At 40.7% G+C, this 17,067-nt stretch overlaps 2 protein-coding genes across 3 annotated transcripts; both read right to left on the bottom strand.

Annotated features, from left to right (window-relative positions):
• Positions 1-1,166: 1,166 nt before the first annotated feature.
• LOC115781405 (RNA helicase Mov10l1) lies at positions 1,167-5,798 on the bottom strand. Its single transcript, XM_030731046.1, is given in 7 exon segments — positions 1,167-1,419; positions 1,539-1,630; positions 1,729-1,869; positions 3,234-3,278; positions 3,280-3,342; positions 5,590-5,689; positions 5,776-5,798. Coding segments are annotated over 7 exon segments (492 nt in total). The 3' UTR covers positions 1,167-1,391.
• On the bottom strand, positions 3,492-14,594 carry LOC115781957 (RNA helicase Mov10l1-like). 2 transcript variants are annotated; one of them, XM_030731914.1, is made up of 23 exons: positions 14,435-14,594; positions 13,933-14,064; positions 13,607-13,794; positions 13,370-13,529; positions 12,986-13,098; positions 12,657-12,844; positions 12,375-12,515; positions 11,677-11,976; positions 11,255-11,452; positions 9,630-9,744; positions 9,090-9,267; positions 8,933-9,003; positions 8,753-8,844; positions 8,541-8,596; positions 8,055-8,149; positions 7,899-7,971; positions 7,574-7,755; positions 6,110-6,256; positions 5,776-5,896; positions 5,590-5,689; positions 4,135-4,279; positions 3,774-3,943; positions 3,492-3,634 (listed from the first exon to the last, which is right to left on the bottom strand). In XM_030731914.1, the coding sequence occupies exons 2-19, from the start codon at positions 14,024-14,026 to the stop codon at positions 5,879-5,881; spliced, it is 2,409 nt and encodes an 802-aa protein (XP_030587774.1). In that variant the 5' UTR covers positions 14,027-14,064; positions 14,435-14,594; the 3' UTR covers positions 3,492-3,634; positions 3,774-3,943; positions 4,135-4,279; positions 5,590-5,689; positions 5,776-5,878. The 2 variants fall into 2 exon arrangements, with proteins under 2 accessions (XP_030587774.1, XP_030587775.1); XM_030731915.1 differs by having other exon boundaries at positions 13,933-14,028; positions 14,435-14,510.
• Positions 14,595-17,067: the final 2,473 nt, after the last annotated feature.

The raw sequence follows: 17,067 nt of genomic DNA, 5'->3' as shown, positions 1-17,067 counted from the left end.
AAATGCCCATTGAGACTAACAGGAATGTGTCCAGCCCTCAGTGTATTTCCATTTGTATTGCAATTTCCAAGTGAGACTGTGCTTTTAAAAAGTAGCTGTACAAGGTGAAGAATGACCTCTTTTATTCCTAAGAGGCATATGGGTGGGGTAGTTCCCAAAGTCTCTTTGCATAGGGCAATACACACCAAAATCAGTGCCCTCCTCGGTCACGCTTTCACGCTTGCTGCAGATGCGCTAAATTACTATTAACTGAATTAACACAAGTTTGAAAAGCAGAATGAGCTGCTTATTTCAGACACTAGCTTTAGCATTCTGTGGGGAAAATGGTAGAACTTTTTCCTGTTATAATAAAATCTGTATTCCAGAGCTCAACTTTAATCTCTGCGTCTGAAAATCTTCTCTTAAATAATTCATGAGCAGTTACTGTAGTAGTGCCAGCAGACCAGCTTTCACCACAGATCACCTCTTGCTTCAAAATCTGAGTGAACAACATGTCAAACTTTATAATCCACAAACTAACATTATTTAAAACAACAAATGTGTACGAGTATTCTTCCCTCTATGATACAGTCGTTACTGGAGAAGTGGAAAATCACCCAAAACACCTGAGGCATACATCAAAGACGGGTGTCTCTGGGAAGAAAAGAAAGGGGACTTGGTGTCTGAGCTGGGCTCCCTCACAGCTCAGCAAACTCAGATAAGAGCTGTCCCCTGCCTGCACCTAATAGATCCATTAACTTAAAGACCCCGAACCCCCATTTTCCTCTTTTCTCTCCCCACTGGGCTCCAGTAGGACTGCAAGTCAATGTGCAGACTTTCAATAGCACTTAATTGTCACATCTAGTCTCCAGGTCTTTATGGGCACAGCCTGCCACGTCAAGTTACGCAGACAACTTAAATCTGCAGACATCTGCTTTGGATAATGTTTTCAATACATCAAAACTTTTGTTTTTTGTATCCATTGTCTTTTGTTTATCAAAGAGCTGACACAAAAGCACTCAGAAATTTCTGCTGTAAAAGCAAGGTTGATTCTATTCAAATAATTCTGGACCCATTACTGTGCAGACTGGGTATATAAACACATTGGGACCAATTCCCAGTAATTCACCCGAAATCTCTGAACCATCTTATGCACTGTCAAGCACATCAACTTAATGGTAGGACACAAGAATGTTTGGGCAATGTTCATGTCATCTTTATTTCTTATCCCAGTGGGACTGCATTTAGCTCTTACATAAACAAGAATATTTTTCTTTTTAAAGAAATTCAGTTAAGCGCTATTCAGAGACAAGCCAAAAAAAATGTGGAGGAGGAAAAACAAATCTAAACATATTTGGATTGTCAGTGTATCTATGCTGAAGCACACACCCTCCATGAGTCCGCTTTTTCTTTTATGTACTCCCTTGCTCCTCTGCAACACTGTGGAAAAAATGACATGGGCTTATTTTTGGACAAAATCAGAATAAAAGCTGCCCTACAATATTTTATCAGTAGCCTTCTGATAGTCAGGAATATCCATTATGAGGCAGTCTACATACGTTTGAACATCTTGAAGGGAGGGAGGGGGATCGCAGCCCATATAGGCCTCATTGATAAAACAGTACTGAAGCAGAGCCCTGAAGCATGGATCCTGAAAGAAATAAGGATTTTATAATACAAAAGAGGTTGGATGCATTTTATTACAGACACAGTATGAAAGACAAAACTAAAGACAAGCAGGTCACTCACCCTAATGAGAATGTGGGGGTTTCCAACAATTAAAAGCAGGGCTTTGGGTCGGGTGATGGCCACGTTGAAGCGTTTTGGGTTGGCCAGAAAGCCAAGAGCACTCTGCAGATCATCACTCTGTAGTGACTCATTAGAACGCACCTATATTAAAGAATTATTTTTGATTTATTGCCGTGAATAAACTTTGAATGTTTGTACAAAGTAGACTTTTTAAATTTGAAAATCGGTCAGGATATCACCTTGTTTTTTGTTATTTTTTTTTTTTTAAGTGAGGGCTTCATCATAGTGGAAGTTTTATGTTACACATTTTATTCATTATTTAAGCAGTTATTTCATTCCTGTGAAATTTGCAGTTACAGGATACACACAGACACACACTACATTAGTTACAACTTGCTAGTACCCTGTTCAACCCCATTTTGCCTTCAGAAGTGCCTTAACTCTTCATGACATATGTGCCACTTTGAGGAAACACTCCTCAGAGACTTTGATCCATATTGACATGATAGCACCACTCAGTTGTTGCAGATTTCTCAGCTGCATGTCCATGATTCAAATCTTCTTTTCTACCACATTCCAAGACACGTTATAGGACTAAGATCTAGTGACTGTGCTGACCATCTGAGTACAGTGAATTTGAACACTGTCACGTTCAAGAAAACGGTCTGAGATGACTTGAGCTTCATGACATGGCACCTACTAAAAGCAGCCATCAGAAGATGGGTACACTGTTACGCCACCAGTAGCTTGAACCTTTCACACAACGTAGGATAGATTAATTCTTTCATGTTGTTTATGGCAAATTCTGACGCTACCATCAAAATGTCGCAAAAATTCAGACTCATCAGACCAGGCAACATTTTATCAAGTTTACATTATCAACTTTTGGTGAGCTTGTGTCAATTATAGCCTCAGTTTCCTGTTCTTCACTGACACGAGTGGCACCCGGTATGGTCTTCTGCAACTGAAGCCCATCTGTTTTAAGGTTCGACGTGCTGTGCTTTCAGAGATACCTTAATTGTAATGCTTGATTGTAATGAGTAGGCACTTAAATTACTATTGCCTTCTTATCAGTTCAAAGCAGACCGGACACTCTTTGAACAGTCTCTCTTTTTTTTGTGCCAGTCTCTGTAAACCTTAGAGATGGCTGTACAAGTAAATCCCAGCAGATCAGCAGTTTTTGAAACACTCACTACCTTTTAAACTGTTGTAAAAACCAATATCCCCTTAATTCCTCTGATCACAACACATCTTCCTAAACAACCCAAACCAAACTGCCTTACCACTAAATTTAATACAACACAAACATTGCAACCGCCAGAATTTGCCACATCTGGCACCAGATTGAGCCAGAGAATGTAGTTCCATCAAACTCATTAAGACATAAATGTGCTATACTACTGCACATAACCTGCAGTAATCTGCAATAATCAAACAACTGACCTTTTATTTAGATACAGTGCATACTGATATTTCTACCTTCATTCAAAGTATGTTTTGCCTACCGTAGACATGATGATGACCAGAAACTCTTGACCTTGGAACTCCTCCAACAGAACCCACTTTGATGTCAGATAGGCCCACCTTACTCAGCAGCATACGAATCTTCTCACACTGGTGAGGAAAACCAGGAGACTTTAAGGTCAACAGTACCTGTGCAACTGGCCACTTTTAAGTTTGAAAAGCATTTGGAGTTCAATTTTAAATTACATAAAATAGTAAAACGGAAAAAATGTACACAATGATAAATAGTGAAGTCAATGTTCTGTAGGGGGAAATGACACCAATGTCAGAGCTACACACAGGGTTGTAGAGCTTCTTTGCCAGTGACAGCAGTAGAGCATGACCTGTACAGCTTCTACTGGGTTAAACCCGATGGGTTGTTACCTTCCCTCATTTCTGTCCCCTTGGGAAAAGAAAACACAACAAACACCAAATAATAAATATGAAAGCTAAAAATCACAGTAACAAGAAATGCCATGTAACATTCCTTAGTAAATCAGCCTACCAAGTGAACAGTAAACAGTATTATAGGTTTTCATTACCCTGACTCCATGAAAAAGGAGTGGGAATCCTTTTTTGGGCAGATTTTTCCCCTGGCAGAGGGAGTCCACAATAGCCCTGGGGCTTTACACACAGTTCTCCCTGGTAGAGAGCTTGGAAGGCAGCGTGAGCAGGCCTCATGAGAACGGTAGTTGTAGACCAGCTTAGTTACCTGTTATATAATAAAATAGCACTTCTGCAATCATCATGTTATACTGTAAATGTTCTCAAACACATTCCAGTAAGTTCATTATACTTGCACAGCATCTGAATATTTTTACCTTCACAATGTTAATGACGTATATTTGCAAAGAACAACTTTAAATGCTTAACAGCATAAACTTCTGTTTGCAGTACACTAACCAGCTTTGGGTGTAGCCCCAGTCATGTCTGGCGTACAGAGGGTTGGCCATCAGCCTCTCCAACAAAGATACCCCAAAGCCAAAGGCAAGGGCTAGCTTAGACTTCACCACTGGACCCAACTGACAGGGGTCTCCTGCTAAACTACCTAAATAGGGATAAGATATAAAAACGGGTCATTATCAATAAATCTCAATTTAGTAATCACCCAAAGTAATCAAGTATGCAAGAATATGTGTGGAAATTAGTTAAGTCAGGCCGCTTTTCCACCGACGGGGTTCTGGTGCCAGTATTTGAACCATTCAGCGGTTTTTCCACCACGAACGCACTCAGTGCTCGGCTGAAAAACGGGTTCAACTCAGGGCTCGCAAGGCTAGCTGGTCTGAACCAAGAACGCGTGACGAAAGCTGCAGAGGGCGTGACTCTGCCATCTCAACATAAACTTTTTTACCATATTACATGTGTATTACATAAGAAAAGCGAAGCGATTTTCACAGCTGTGAATTAGGTTGGGCCTTAAGGCTGAACTTGCTGCTTTGTATCAGTTCATATCACAGATAAAAGAACACGTACTTGTGCGTACTTGTCGTCTTGCTCTAATCGCTGTCTGTGTTTAACTCTGTGCTGCACACAGATGCTGCAGTAGTTTGGTTTGGACCGTAAAATATGTTTGCAGCACAAGACAGGGGAGCGTGTTCTCCCACGTTTGCGCTCTTCGGCTTCCGTGTCCAGACAACGACCCGCCCACACTCATACATAAAGGAGTGGTTCCCAAGCGGTGTGCAAACACAGGCCCGTTCCTAAACTTGCATGAGGTGTTAGCATAGGCTTCACTGCAGCCCTTAAAATTTTCTAAACATAACCAACGGAGGTTCATGTGAAAACAATGTCTAAAACAGCTGGATCCAACACCATTCTGCCTCTTTAACACTCAAGTCAAACAGGTCCATTGTGTAAACCACACAGCAGTGAGATCTGTGAGCAACACGTGTGAACCAGACAATGTCTGAAACTCATTCTCCTGAAGCTCATATGTAGATGCACCTGTGGTTTAAATTTGAAAATCCTAGGTGGCTTCCTTCTTGAGTTATAGCGTTCACAGCAATTTCACAAAACTTGACCTCTGACCTGGAGGTCACAGATTCAAACTTTCCATCAAAGATTTTTAACAAACACACTTATGGTATCAATTTGAAACATATGTATCATCTTTATCGTGTTCACAAGATTTTTAGAAAATTTGACTTCTGACCTTGAGGTCAAGGTCACCACTTTGAAACTCGTCTAAGATTTTTAGTAGATGCATCACCTCGTTCTCGAGTTATTGTGTTCACAAAATTCAGTGTCCATGTCGCCCCACTGCTGTGATGACAATACCCCATCAGTCTCTCACGGCTGACAGGTAAAAAAAAAAAACTTAGGTGTCAATGAAATCAGTGCATGTGCATTTGCGCTAACCTGTCCATCTGTCTCAGATAAAAGGCTCATTGGGATCAGGGACTCTGGCTCAGTGGCTTGGCCGGCTTCATCCAGAAACAGATGGGTAAAATGTCCCACTCTGAAGATCATTCAGAGTTAGTAAACAGAGACAAAAGTGGGAGAAGAACATGATTCACTTCTATCCTACTACAACCCATGTCTTACGGTAGGTCTATATTATGGAACATGCCGGCACTGGAGCAGGTGCTGACCACAATCCTGTGGAAAGCAGCTTGACGAATGTCCTCTCCTGCCCTAGAGTACACTCTCAGCACCTCTGGATAGACTAGGGGAAGGGGGGGGAAGAAAAAAAAGTTACATCCATGTCGCAAATAAAATCTAGATTATAAAGCAAAGCAAAAACACAAAAGCAGTCAAACATGTTACCACAACCATGTCTGTACTGACCCACCACGTGGTGAATGTCAGTGGCATCTGAACGGACTTATCTTCCTATCAGAAATAAATGTCTGTAAATGTACATGACAATGTTAAATACCTCGTTCTGCCTACAGGACGCATTGACGCGGGCCAAATTCGCATCATGCATGAAGCCACTGTAATGTAGGCGGATGCAGATGAGGTCGGCGGCACTATTCGAAGGGGTGCACACAAGTACCCGACTACTGGGCATGAAGTAGTAGACCTGGAGGTGGAAACTTACAGTTCACACAAGTAATGGAAATAAACGGCTATAAGACTTAAAGTCATGGACAAACTACATTTGATTTGCCAGTGAAAAAGTTATGAAGTGCTAATTTTTCTTCACTATATCATAGAAATATAAAATAAATAAATAAAATAGCAGAAGTAGCATGTGTGTGTGTGTGTGGGTGTGTGTGTGTGGGGGGGGCAAGTATTGCCTCCATTGTCTGCCAGTAACAACAATACAAACGAAGAACAAAGTAACAGAACAAAGTAACAGAACAAGTAACAGAACAGCGTAACGCTAGTAGAACACAGATGAGGGTGGAGAAAATTAAAGAACATGGAGACAGACTGTCAAAGGTGTGGGGGTATTTGACAGAAACTAAAATAAAGCTGAATGCAGAGCAGAGCTTTCCTTCCACGGCAGCATCGCTGCAGTGCTGAGCGTTTAAAACGCCGGCACCCTGGAGCTGTGACGTCAGCTCTGGATGGGTACGTTAGTGCGTCGCTGATACTGTTAATGTTTGTACAGTAAAGTTTCTGTTAGTTACCTGTTGGAAACAAGTACCGCCATTTCAGTTATGTTCGCTAACGAGTGAAGGACAATAGGAGCAGCTACGTTGGCTCCTATTTATTTCCCCTCGCATTAATATCAGCGTTCATTCTGAATAGTAAACCTCTGTATGAACTGAATCATCTATAAAATTTTCAGGTGTTTTGGACGGAAAAATCTTTTTGATTTAATTTGAAGCCTTATTTGAACTTTTGGACAGAGGCCATTTTTATTTATTCGCACATTATATTTTCATTTAATAAATAAAAATTGCATTTACTTTAATATGCATTTTTAATTTGATATTTATTGTGATGGTCACAATGTTAAAAATACATTTGATTAGTTTCAAACTCATATTTTTATGGGTCATTATTTTAATTGTGAGAAGAGAACAAGGTGGTGTTAACAGGTGGGCAGGATTGAACAGGTGAGTTAAGACTGAAATAATCGTTGACTAATCGACTAATCGATAAGAAAAATGACAGATTATTCGACTACCAAAATAATCTTTAGTTGCAGCCCTATCCACGACTAATGCTACGAAAAATGGAGTCTGCAAAGTTTTTAGTTTTCAGATCAGAGCTGTTAGACCAGAATTTGTGAAAAACAAATTTCATCCATTGAAAATGCAGACTTGAATGTAAATACCAAAGATTAAAATGGAAAAAAACAACAACAACTAAAAGTCAAAGTCACAGCATGAACAAGAGTGGTACTTTAACAAAATTATGTTGACTATACAGTGTTTTGTGTGTGCACCTGCAGTATGGCCTCTATAATGGTGATCGTCTTTCCGGTACCCGGAGGTCCAAAGAGCACATACGGAATGGGCCGACACGCCCCAGCTAGGATCCTCTTCACTGCCTCTTTCTGAGGGGGGTTCAGGTCTGGGTTAAAGAAGTGCCCTTTGCTGGGGATGGGTTTAGATGTTGGTGCACAATCTAGATGCAATGAAAATGTGTTATTGATGCTGCTGGTGAAGTTATCTGCCAAAAAAAACAAACAAAAAAAGGACAACCAAACCAAAAAATAAATAAATAAAAACCAGCAAAGTCTGTATGACACTGAAAATAAAGACTTCAACCTTTAGTCTGTGTGGCTTTTGACATCATGTCAGTGGTAATGCCTGCCACCTTTCCATTTTCTGTTGCAGGAACCTGTTTTTCAAATACATTTACACTTGATTAAAACCACATTTAATGAACTAATGTCTTATTTTTCTTTTTTCCCTATTTTTCACCTTATTGCCCTCCACCATTTTGTTTTGGTCTAGGTCATCTATCCATTTTCCAGTCCACCGAGGGGTCTGAGGAGTCACTCTGGAGGGAAAGAGAACTACACAGCAATATCAAAGACCGGTTTAAAAGTTAGTCATAAATGTTTAGGTAGTTTCTATTAAACATGTAGCTATGACAAAATAAAACTAGATTTTTTTTTTTCCCTCAAAATGTTTGAAGGCATCTGAGCAAGCAGTCACTGCACTACATCCCTGCTCAAGACCTCAAGTTAGACATAAACAGCACCCTCCAGTGGCCACGTCCTCACATGTCACACTCAAGGATGATTTTTCAAGTGGTCACTTTTTTTTTTTTTAAGAAGTTGTACAAATTGCTGATTTTCAGATCATTTTATGCAATGATTATTTTATTAAATACATTTTACAAAATTCTGTGTAAAAGAAAACAAGTCAGGATTGCAGACTCAGAGCAACTTAGATTAAACTTACTCTCCCCAAAGTGTTTTGTCTGGTCAAGCGCACTGTGACACCGCCTCATGGTCAATCTAAATACACAAGCAACAAAAACATGAAAAAACAAAAAATAAAACATAACTGAAGTGCAGCAACTATGACACATTGTTTTCAGGCGAAAGAGATGTGCATTATCTTTATGAAACTATAAATCCATTATGATACTGAGGTTATACCCATTTTCTCACCTGTTGTAAGAGAACTCAACATCAAGTGGCTCTCCGAGGTAGCTGTGCTGGAAGTCTGAGTTCACTTTCAAACTCACATCTTCATCATTGATCTGTGTAATAGCAGAGCATTAGATTAAAACACAAAAGGCACTATTTTTTTTTTTTTAAGATGCTTTGGAATAACAAATGTCTGCATACCTCTGTAACATAACTAATGTACTCCAATAGCACACCATCACTCTGTGGTTTCTTCAGTACTACTCTGTCCCCTGAAGAGGAAGCATGTCAACCTTCTTTTGCTGAATAGAAACAATGCAACAGCAATAATGATGAAAGACACCCAAAGCCACCTCACCTATATTGAGATTAGGTCTGCCTTCAGCCAAACCGAGGACCTGGAGGTGCAGGTACACAGCTCCTTTCCTGAGAAGAGCTCCACTGATTGAAAATTCTCTCAGTTCCTTTTCTGCATGCAATTCTTCCAGCCACAGAAGGGCCGAGAAACGTGAATGCATGTTTGATGGTGACAGTGCCTGAGTAAAACGCATGATTTATTCCCTCACTTCATGCAAATTATAAATTTTATTTTATTTTCACACAACGAAATACAGCACAGAACAGCAGCAACCTGAGGCAGTTCAATCTGTTCTGTCCAAAGGCTGGTCATAAAACATTTTACATCACGTTGCTTTTCTTAGTTAAGATCTATTTCACTGATTCAAAAAGCACGCAGTCATGAAAAAAAAATTACAATTCTTTAATATTTGTATACAATGGCTAAAATACCTAATAATTATTGTTATTAATATAAACCTGTGTTGTCAGGCAACCATAACCAATACCTCTTTTCCATTTTACTTCAGGACCAGATTAACTTAACCATCAGCATGCTCACCTCTCCAAGGCAGGGCTGAACTACCAGGACATCACTCTGTGCTTCCACACAGTTCCTTAGAGCCTGAGGCACTGGGTAGCTGGGTAGGAAGTGTGGCAGCCGTCGCTTAGGAAGCCTAGAAGCAGGGCAACACAACATTACTACAAATAATTTTGCTCAACAAGACCTTAAAAAAAAAAAAAAAAAAGGCTGGATGATTGTCCATTTCTTCAATTAAAACAGTTTATCTAGAACATGTTAAAAATGTAACCAGAGTTCATTATTTTATTTTTATAGATTGTAAAAATAAACTACATACAAAGAGTGGCAAAATCCAACAAAAGCTATTTAATATAACCACTATGTATTAAACTATATAGGGCTGCAACGATTCATCGATTAACTCGATTAAATCGATTCTAAAAATTTATCGACACAAATTTACTGTGTCGATGCTTCGTTTAAACTCTGCAGCGCTCAGCTGTCTCGGTGTAAGCGGCGCTCCTCACTAGCATTAGCAGCATTAGTGCTGACGTTTTTTGTGGGTTTATTGGGGGCTGGCAAACCAACATAGAACTGCATTACCGCCACCTACTGGACTGGAGTGTGAATCACTCACGTATACACAAGCACACATTCTAAAAAGCTCTCCATCGCTGCGATGGATTTCATTTAACACAGAGTGGATCATCACTAGAGTTGCCACCTGTCTCGTAAAATACAGAACCCCGTATGTTACGGGACTCCGTGAAATACGGCTCCGTAACATGCCGTGTTCCGTACTTTACGGGACGGGTGGCAACTGTCGCTGACATGCATTTCCACGCCTCCACTGCTCTCTGTGTGTCTGTGTGTGTTGTGCTCGCTGAGAATTTCAGCTGCTATTTTTGTCTTTACTTCAGCTGTAGTTACCAGAACTGGTTTGCTAGCGAGCGCGGGCCATTAGCACTAGCGATGGTTCGGTACCGGAAGGCCCGCCCCCCAGGACCGAGGGGCTCCTTCAAAATATTTTTTATACTTTAATCCCTTATTAGTGACTAAATATAGACCTGCAGTAGAAACGTATTTTCGAGAATGCTTGTGAATACAAAGCATTACACCATTACTCACACATGCGCCATGGCTCCCGCAGCCACTAGTTTTTCAAAACACTCATAGCAGGCAGCGGTTTTAACTGCGCAAGCGCAAAGAGGCGAAGTTGTGACGGTGAGCTCAAGTAGTGAAAAAGGAAACGTTTTTCCAGCGTCCAAAACAGCAGCTTTTTCTTTTAGTAACCACCATTAAATCTGTGAAACAGCTGGAGGTCCTTCATCAAGCACCTGATCAGCAAGTGTTAAGGTGAAGAAAAGAGAACTTTGTAGCTGCTCCATTCACCGCTGTTTGTTCACATGGCGAGAAACTGCATTACGGAATTTAAAATATGCAGATAAACTGTTATTAAAAAAAGTATTTCTTATCCGATTACTCGATTAATCGCTGGAATAATCGATAGAATACTCGATTACTAAAATAATCGTTTTATGCAGCCCTAAAACTATATTTATAGATCTGTGCAGAAAAAAAGTGGCAACTATTAATGTAAGTGGAAGAAAGGCATGCAGTTTATTTCAAGCTTGATACTCCTTCAGAATCAGTTGTTTTGATACCTTGGTGTCTCATTCGGAGCAGCTACCGTAATCACGTGAAAAGGTGTCACTGACACTGGGCGATAATCAACAGGCGTGTAGGGCACAGTGGGCTGCAGCGCGGTCTCCTCTTCACTGTGCACTGTGACCTCCAGGCACCTCCCGATGGTGAAACAAGAGAAGCGCAGCAGTAGCAGCTCAGCACAAGCTCCCAGGCTCCTTGAGGAATTTCCCAAATAAAATTCAGCTGCTCATAAAAATCATACTAACAAAACAGTAACTGAGACACGTGACATTTCCAAAAGTGGACCTCTATTCAAATGGTAAGACAATAAGTCCAAAGAGAGACCAAAAAAAAAAAAATCTTTTTCATAAATTATCCATATTAGTGATTCTGTTATTTATACCACTGTACTGGTAAGAGCGTTAAAAGCAAAACTTACTTAGCTCGGCAGGCTACTACAACCGGCAGTCTCTCTCCTGGTAAAATATCCACCTCGCTTTCCCTTCTTCTTAGACCAGCAGACTGAATCGTCACCTTCAGCATATCACCATTTTCTTTGTCTACATCTTTTACCTCTCTCTCTTGTTTTTCTGAAGACTCAGAAGAGTTTTCTTGCAACTGTTCTCCTTTTTGCCTCAGTGATGTGGATCCTTTATCAATAACCAGCATGAACTGTTCTTCAGAGTCCCAGCCAGCAAAGTCACAGCATGTCAGCTTGTGGGTCTCTGAACCTTTATTTCTGTTAAAAGAAAGATGAAGATTATGGAGCACAATACTATTAATGAAAACAGTATTCTCATTTTCAAGTTACGTGCCCTTATAAGCAGTGCCAACACACTCGCCCACTGTCTGATCTGGTCTCCCTTTAGGTTGCCGGTGGAAAACGAGTATCTTTTTTTTCCCATCCATGCTTATATGAACATGTGAAAAAGTGTGGTTATCATTTTACTATCAGTGACATTTATCAAACAAAAGTGAGAGTGAAGTAGCTGTGTTTTCACTTTTGTCAGGCACAAAATCAGAGACTAGAGGGGCAAGGACAATCAATAAAATTAACACTTTTCTATTTATGTCTAGTGTTTTAATTTGCTTTTACACTCAAAATGACAATATTTTTTTCTTCCCTGATTAACTTACTGTATCCAGAACACCAGCTCCCGTATCTCCCCAATCATCAAATCCCCAAACTGGCCGTAGTCTGTTACATTCAGCCCTCCTTTGTTTTCTAAGATGCTCTTTAGTTCAGCCTCTTGGAGAGGTGTAGCAGAAAGACTTGTACTGCAACAAGAACAACAAAAATGGAAATATAAAACTGAATGAAAGCTAAAAACAATAAACCCCTTATGCTAAACATATAAAGCTGAAATGAGTGGTCATTTATCAAGTCATCAGTTTGAGTTTTAAGACTGTAGCTAATACCTCTGAGAGCAGGGTGCCAAGCAAAGAGCCCTCCAACTATAGAAAGACTGACGGCACTCCACCATTACCAGGTTAACCAGGTCTCCCAGCAAAGGCTGGTAATGGGCAGGCAGCAGCAGAGAGTCCAGGCTGAAGAAAACACTGTTATCCACCACTCCATTGCGACCATAGGTGCTGGTCACACGCACCTACAGAAAGGAGATGAAAAATATGAACAATTACAAAAACACTAAGTTTTACCACTGCAAATAACTGAGCAGGAAGTAGAATTACATGGACTTAAAAAGAATAAGTATGTACTTCGTATCGAAAAACAATGATACAATTACTTGGTCTAGGCGGCAATAGCGTAACGGGACCACAGAATGAGCCTGGGTAGTCCACTGGTTAGGGTTAATAAAATATTTTGCTTGGACCCAGTCTCCTTTCATTGGCTCATAACCTATGATAAAACAGAAAACACTCAAAAGATGCCTGCAAACAAAAAGTTAACAGCTTTCAGCAGAATGGTAGTAAATTTTGGTGCAGCTTTAGGTTTGTCTAATCTACTCTCATACTGAGAGCTAACCAAAGATGATCTTTAAAGATGTAAGTGGTTGTTAAATCAGTCAGAATGCTGTCAGGGGTGGAATGGCCAGCATGGGTGTAGCACAACATCATGGGGTGAAAGAGGCTCACAATTTTAGCATGTGACATAAAGTGAATATCGGTACCTTCCCAAAGACTGTGGCGTGGGAAGTATGTGGTCTGATTTATGTAGCCACCATCTCCATCAAATGATGTGACTGTGCCAATAAGAGGCCGCAGCTGCAGGTTTTCAGCTTCTAAGGAGGTTTTTCCTCCATCCTCCCAAGCGTCTGCACTCTTCTCCACCTAAAAGACAAGATTAAATGGTTCGTGTTTGACAAAGCTCACAAAGCTGCCAATTACATAAAGCTCAGGCTCCTCACCCTTAAAGCTTTCCACCCCCCTTGGGCACCATCTCTTACTGCTATACAGTTCACCAGGTCTCCTTCTTTCAGTGGCACGCCACCCAAGACCTCACCACTAGTGAAGTAAATTGCATCGTCTATCATGCCATAGTCAAGACACAGCTGGGTCACTACACGGCCCCTCAGGTGGCGAATGTCTGTACTACCTGGCCAGAAAAAATAAAAATGCAACGCAAAATTTGCATGGCACCTAATGTGTTAGTATGTTGTTACCAGCAATATGCACAATTAAGCTGATCAATTAAGCTATACATTGCGATACTTTGACGAAATGTTGCATTTACCTGGCTCACTGGAGAAAATGTCTCCTTCCACCTCTACTGTCCTCCACAATGGAGAAATCAGCTTGGAAAGCACACACCGCACCGCAGCAAGCATATCTGCAAAATGGTAGCTCAGACAGCTAGCTACACACACTAAGAAAACAGGCCAGAGAACAGTTTTTAACAAGCATTTCTCACCTAACGACACTCTGTATATTTGGCTGTTCTTCTACTTCACTGGTTAACAGTCCATTGACCGAAAATACAATTAAGAAAGAAAAAAAAAAACATTAAAGTGGTTATCCACATGACTAAGTTATCAACTTATGCTAATTACCGGAGGGCGGAAAACCTATTAGCACATTGACAGCTAAAATTAGCTAAAAGCTACCTGAGTCTAAAAGATTTCGCCTACAAAATCATTGAAAACGTTATCAAATAAACAAAGGGTGGTGAGAACATGTTTATATTAAATTAATGTATAATATTAAACTACAATTCACGTGTCTGGGTCAAAACCTACCTGCTTTTCCACGCCGGAGTTCTGTGGCACCTCACAGGCACGAGTACCGACGCGGGGACGCTCGGTCGTGGTTATTATCAGGAAGGGCGGGCGGTGCTATGAGAAGAAAGGTGGATGCGCCCAAAGGGGGCGCTGTACTGTACACAACCAAAGTAAGAAACCTTGAAAGTTTTATGTTGAGCAGAGCCTGACCGATGTAGGATTTTTGAGACGATATTTGGATCCTATTTTTGTTTCTTTCACACTCAGGAATCATAAATAGAAGTGCTGAACATTTGTAATGGCTAGTTATTTAGTTACTGTTTACACTGCCTGATTCTGCTTGGATCAGCCCATTGTTGTGTTTGTGGCTTCCAAATGTTTTTTGCCAACAGGGAAGTTGCAGAGTGCCCTCTGGAAGTCATGGCCAGATTATCCAAAGTGGGCAAATGCCCATGGGCCCAAGCACAACTGGGGGCCCATCAAAGAATTGCTCCCACATAACAGAACTTCCTGAGCAACCAGCTTGCTTCAGCATGTGGTTGAGTCCCGATTAACTCAGGGGGACCTCCCCCACCCACCTGATTAAGCTTTCCTTATGCCCAGGGGTCTGTGTTGTGATGATCCAGGCATGCTGGCAGTCAACATCATAACATGGTAAAAGGGTTTCTCCCATCTCTTGTGTGCTTTTTATTGGCCGTCATAAATGCCGATACCCACATATTGGCGAGCAGCTAATATCATCCAAATAACATAAATCAGCCAGGCTCTGATTTTGAGATGAATTTTTGTGGATTTTCTGCTTCTACCATCTGTTCATTAAAGGTTTATGGTCCACGTTGTGTTCATGTTTAAGAGGGAAAAAACACATTCTGGAGTGTGATCCTGCAGAAACTTTGAATAAAAAGCACATCCCAAGTAAATGCCGTTGGAGTACATGGCACTGGCAGAAGAAAACCATTTCAACTTCAGTTAACTGGGTTTTTACAGAGGCAGTTGAACCGTTCTATCAGAAATAAAACCAAACAATCACATTTTTAAAAAACTGCTGAAAATTCAGTGAGTTATAATGATTTTAATGCATAGAGACCTGCCTCCATAAGCATGGAAACATTGCTGCCCTGCAACAATATGGCAGCCGCATGACCCCCTCAAGAGGGTCAAGAAGCAAATAAAAATATATTCCGTATATATATATTATTCAGTAAATATATTTAACTTTACTGAGGGCCATAAATTGTTTACACTTTTGTTTACAGTTTGCGGTAAGGGAGGCATCAGGTAGGCTACATGAGAGGGAGTTCATCTATAATTAAACCGACAGGGGCAGAAGACATCCTTCTTCTGAAGAAAGAAGAAAGGTGGATGTGCCTAAAGGGTCAGCTGGGACCTTTTTTTCTGTTTTATTTTTATTTTATCCAGAATGACCCTCCTTTGTGTAAATACGTGGTCCTGCTCACGCTTGTTCCTATCTTTACCACGAGAGGGCAGCAGTAGCGCTTCTTGTGCACATCTCACAGTCTCCACAAACAGAGTGCAAATGAGGCCAAGGGAAGAATCTCATCAGATAATCTCAGAGTATGTGCTGCTATAAGTGGACACTACTAAACTTTGTTTAGTGACAACAAAATTCCATGCAAAATTATGCCAACTGTGTGAGAACCAAAGGAAAAAACAGATTACATGATCTCTTTCTTTTTTTCTTTTTTTTTCTGTCATGAGCAGCGAAAACACACATGCATATTTGCATATACCAGCACAGTCACATCTGGTCTGGTTGTTGGGCAGAAATTATCCTCAGCCAAACCATTGCCTCCCTGCCCACACTGCAACGACAAGCATGTCATGTGGTAAAATGTTTACAAGGACATTCAGTACCCGTCAAAAGTTTGGGCCCACTTTGAAAGTGTGTCCAAACTTTTGACTGGTACTGAATTTGAAAGTAGAGAAAAGAAAGTTAAGTTGATGGAAACTTCTCATAGTAATTGTCTTTCTTTCTTTTGCAACATACTACGTGATCATGACCCCATCAAAAGTAAAAACTGGGATGAGCAATAATTGAAGATTTGTATGAGGAGGTCCAGATCATCCATCCATCTATTTTCTTCTGCTTATCATTTTCAGGGTCACTGGGGACAGGTCTCCAGCCTGTCTTGGGGCTGGAGACAGGAATGAGAAAGGAATGTCATTCACACCCATGGGCAATCACCAGTGAACCTAACCCCACTACCTGCATGTCTTTGGACTGTGGGAGGAAACCAGAGTACGAGTAGAAAACCCACGCAAACACGGGGAGAACATGCAAACTCTACACAGAAAGGTCCCAGTCAGATGATGGAGTCGAACCCACTACCTTCTTGCAGTGAGGCAACAGTAAGGTCCTGATCCTTACCTGCATATCAGTCTTCATTCAGTGTTACCACCTCAGTGTTGCATACTCTGCCACCGTAAATGCTTTATTTCTCTCATTTTTGAATAAACTGTCTCTTAATATTTTTTGCACCTTACTGATACTGCGCAAGACCACACTTATCTAAATTAATAATTTCTTTGATGAACCTGACTGACTGTTTATGCTTAAACTTGATTCTCTCTGCAGACGAGGCTCCCTCCAGCCAGCATATGCATTCAATTTATAAAATTGAGGAATGCAC

The sequence above is a fragment of the Archocentrus centrarchus genome, chromosome 6, assembly GCF_007364275.1.
Source record: "Archocentrus centrarchus isolate MPI-CPG fArcCen1 chromosome 6, fArcCen1, whole genome shotgun sequence".
In the NCBI taxonomy this organism is placed as follows: Eukaryota; Metazoa; Chordata; class Actinopteri; order Cichliformes; family Cichlidae; genus Archocentrus; species Archocentrus centrarchus.
Note: the sequence above shows the minus strand (reverse complement) of the source record. Positions and strands in the feature narration are given on the sequence as shown.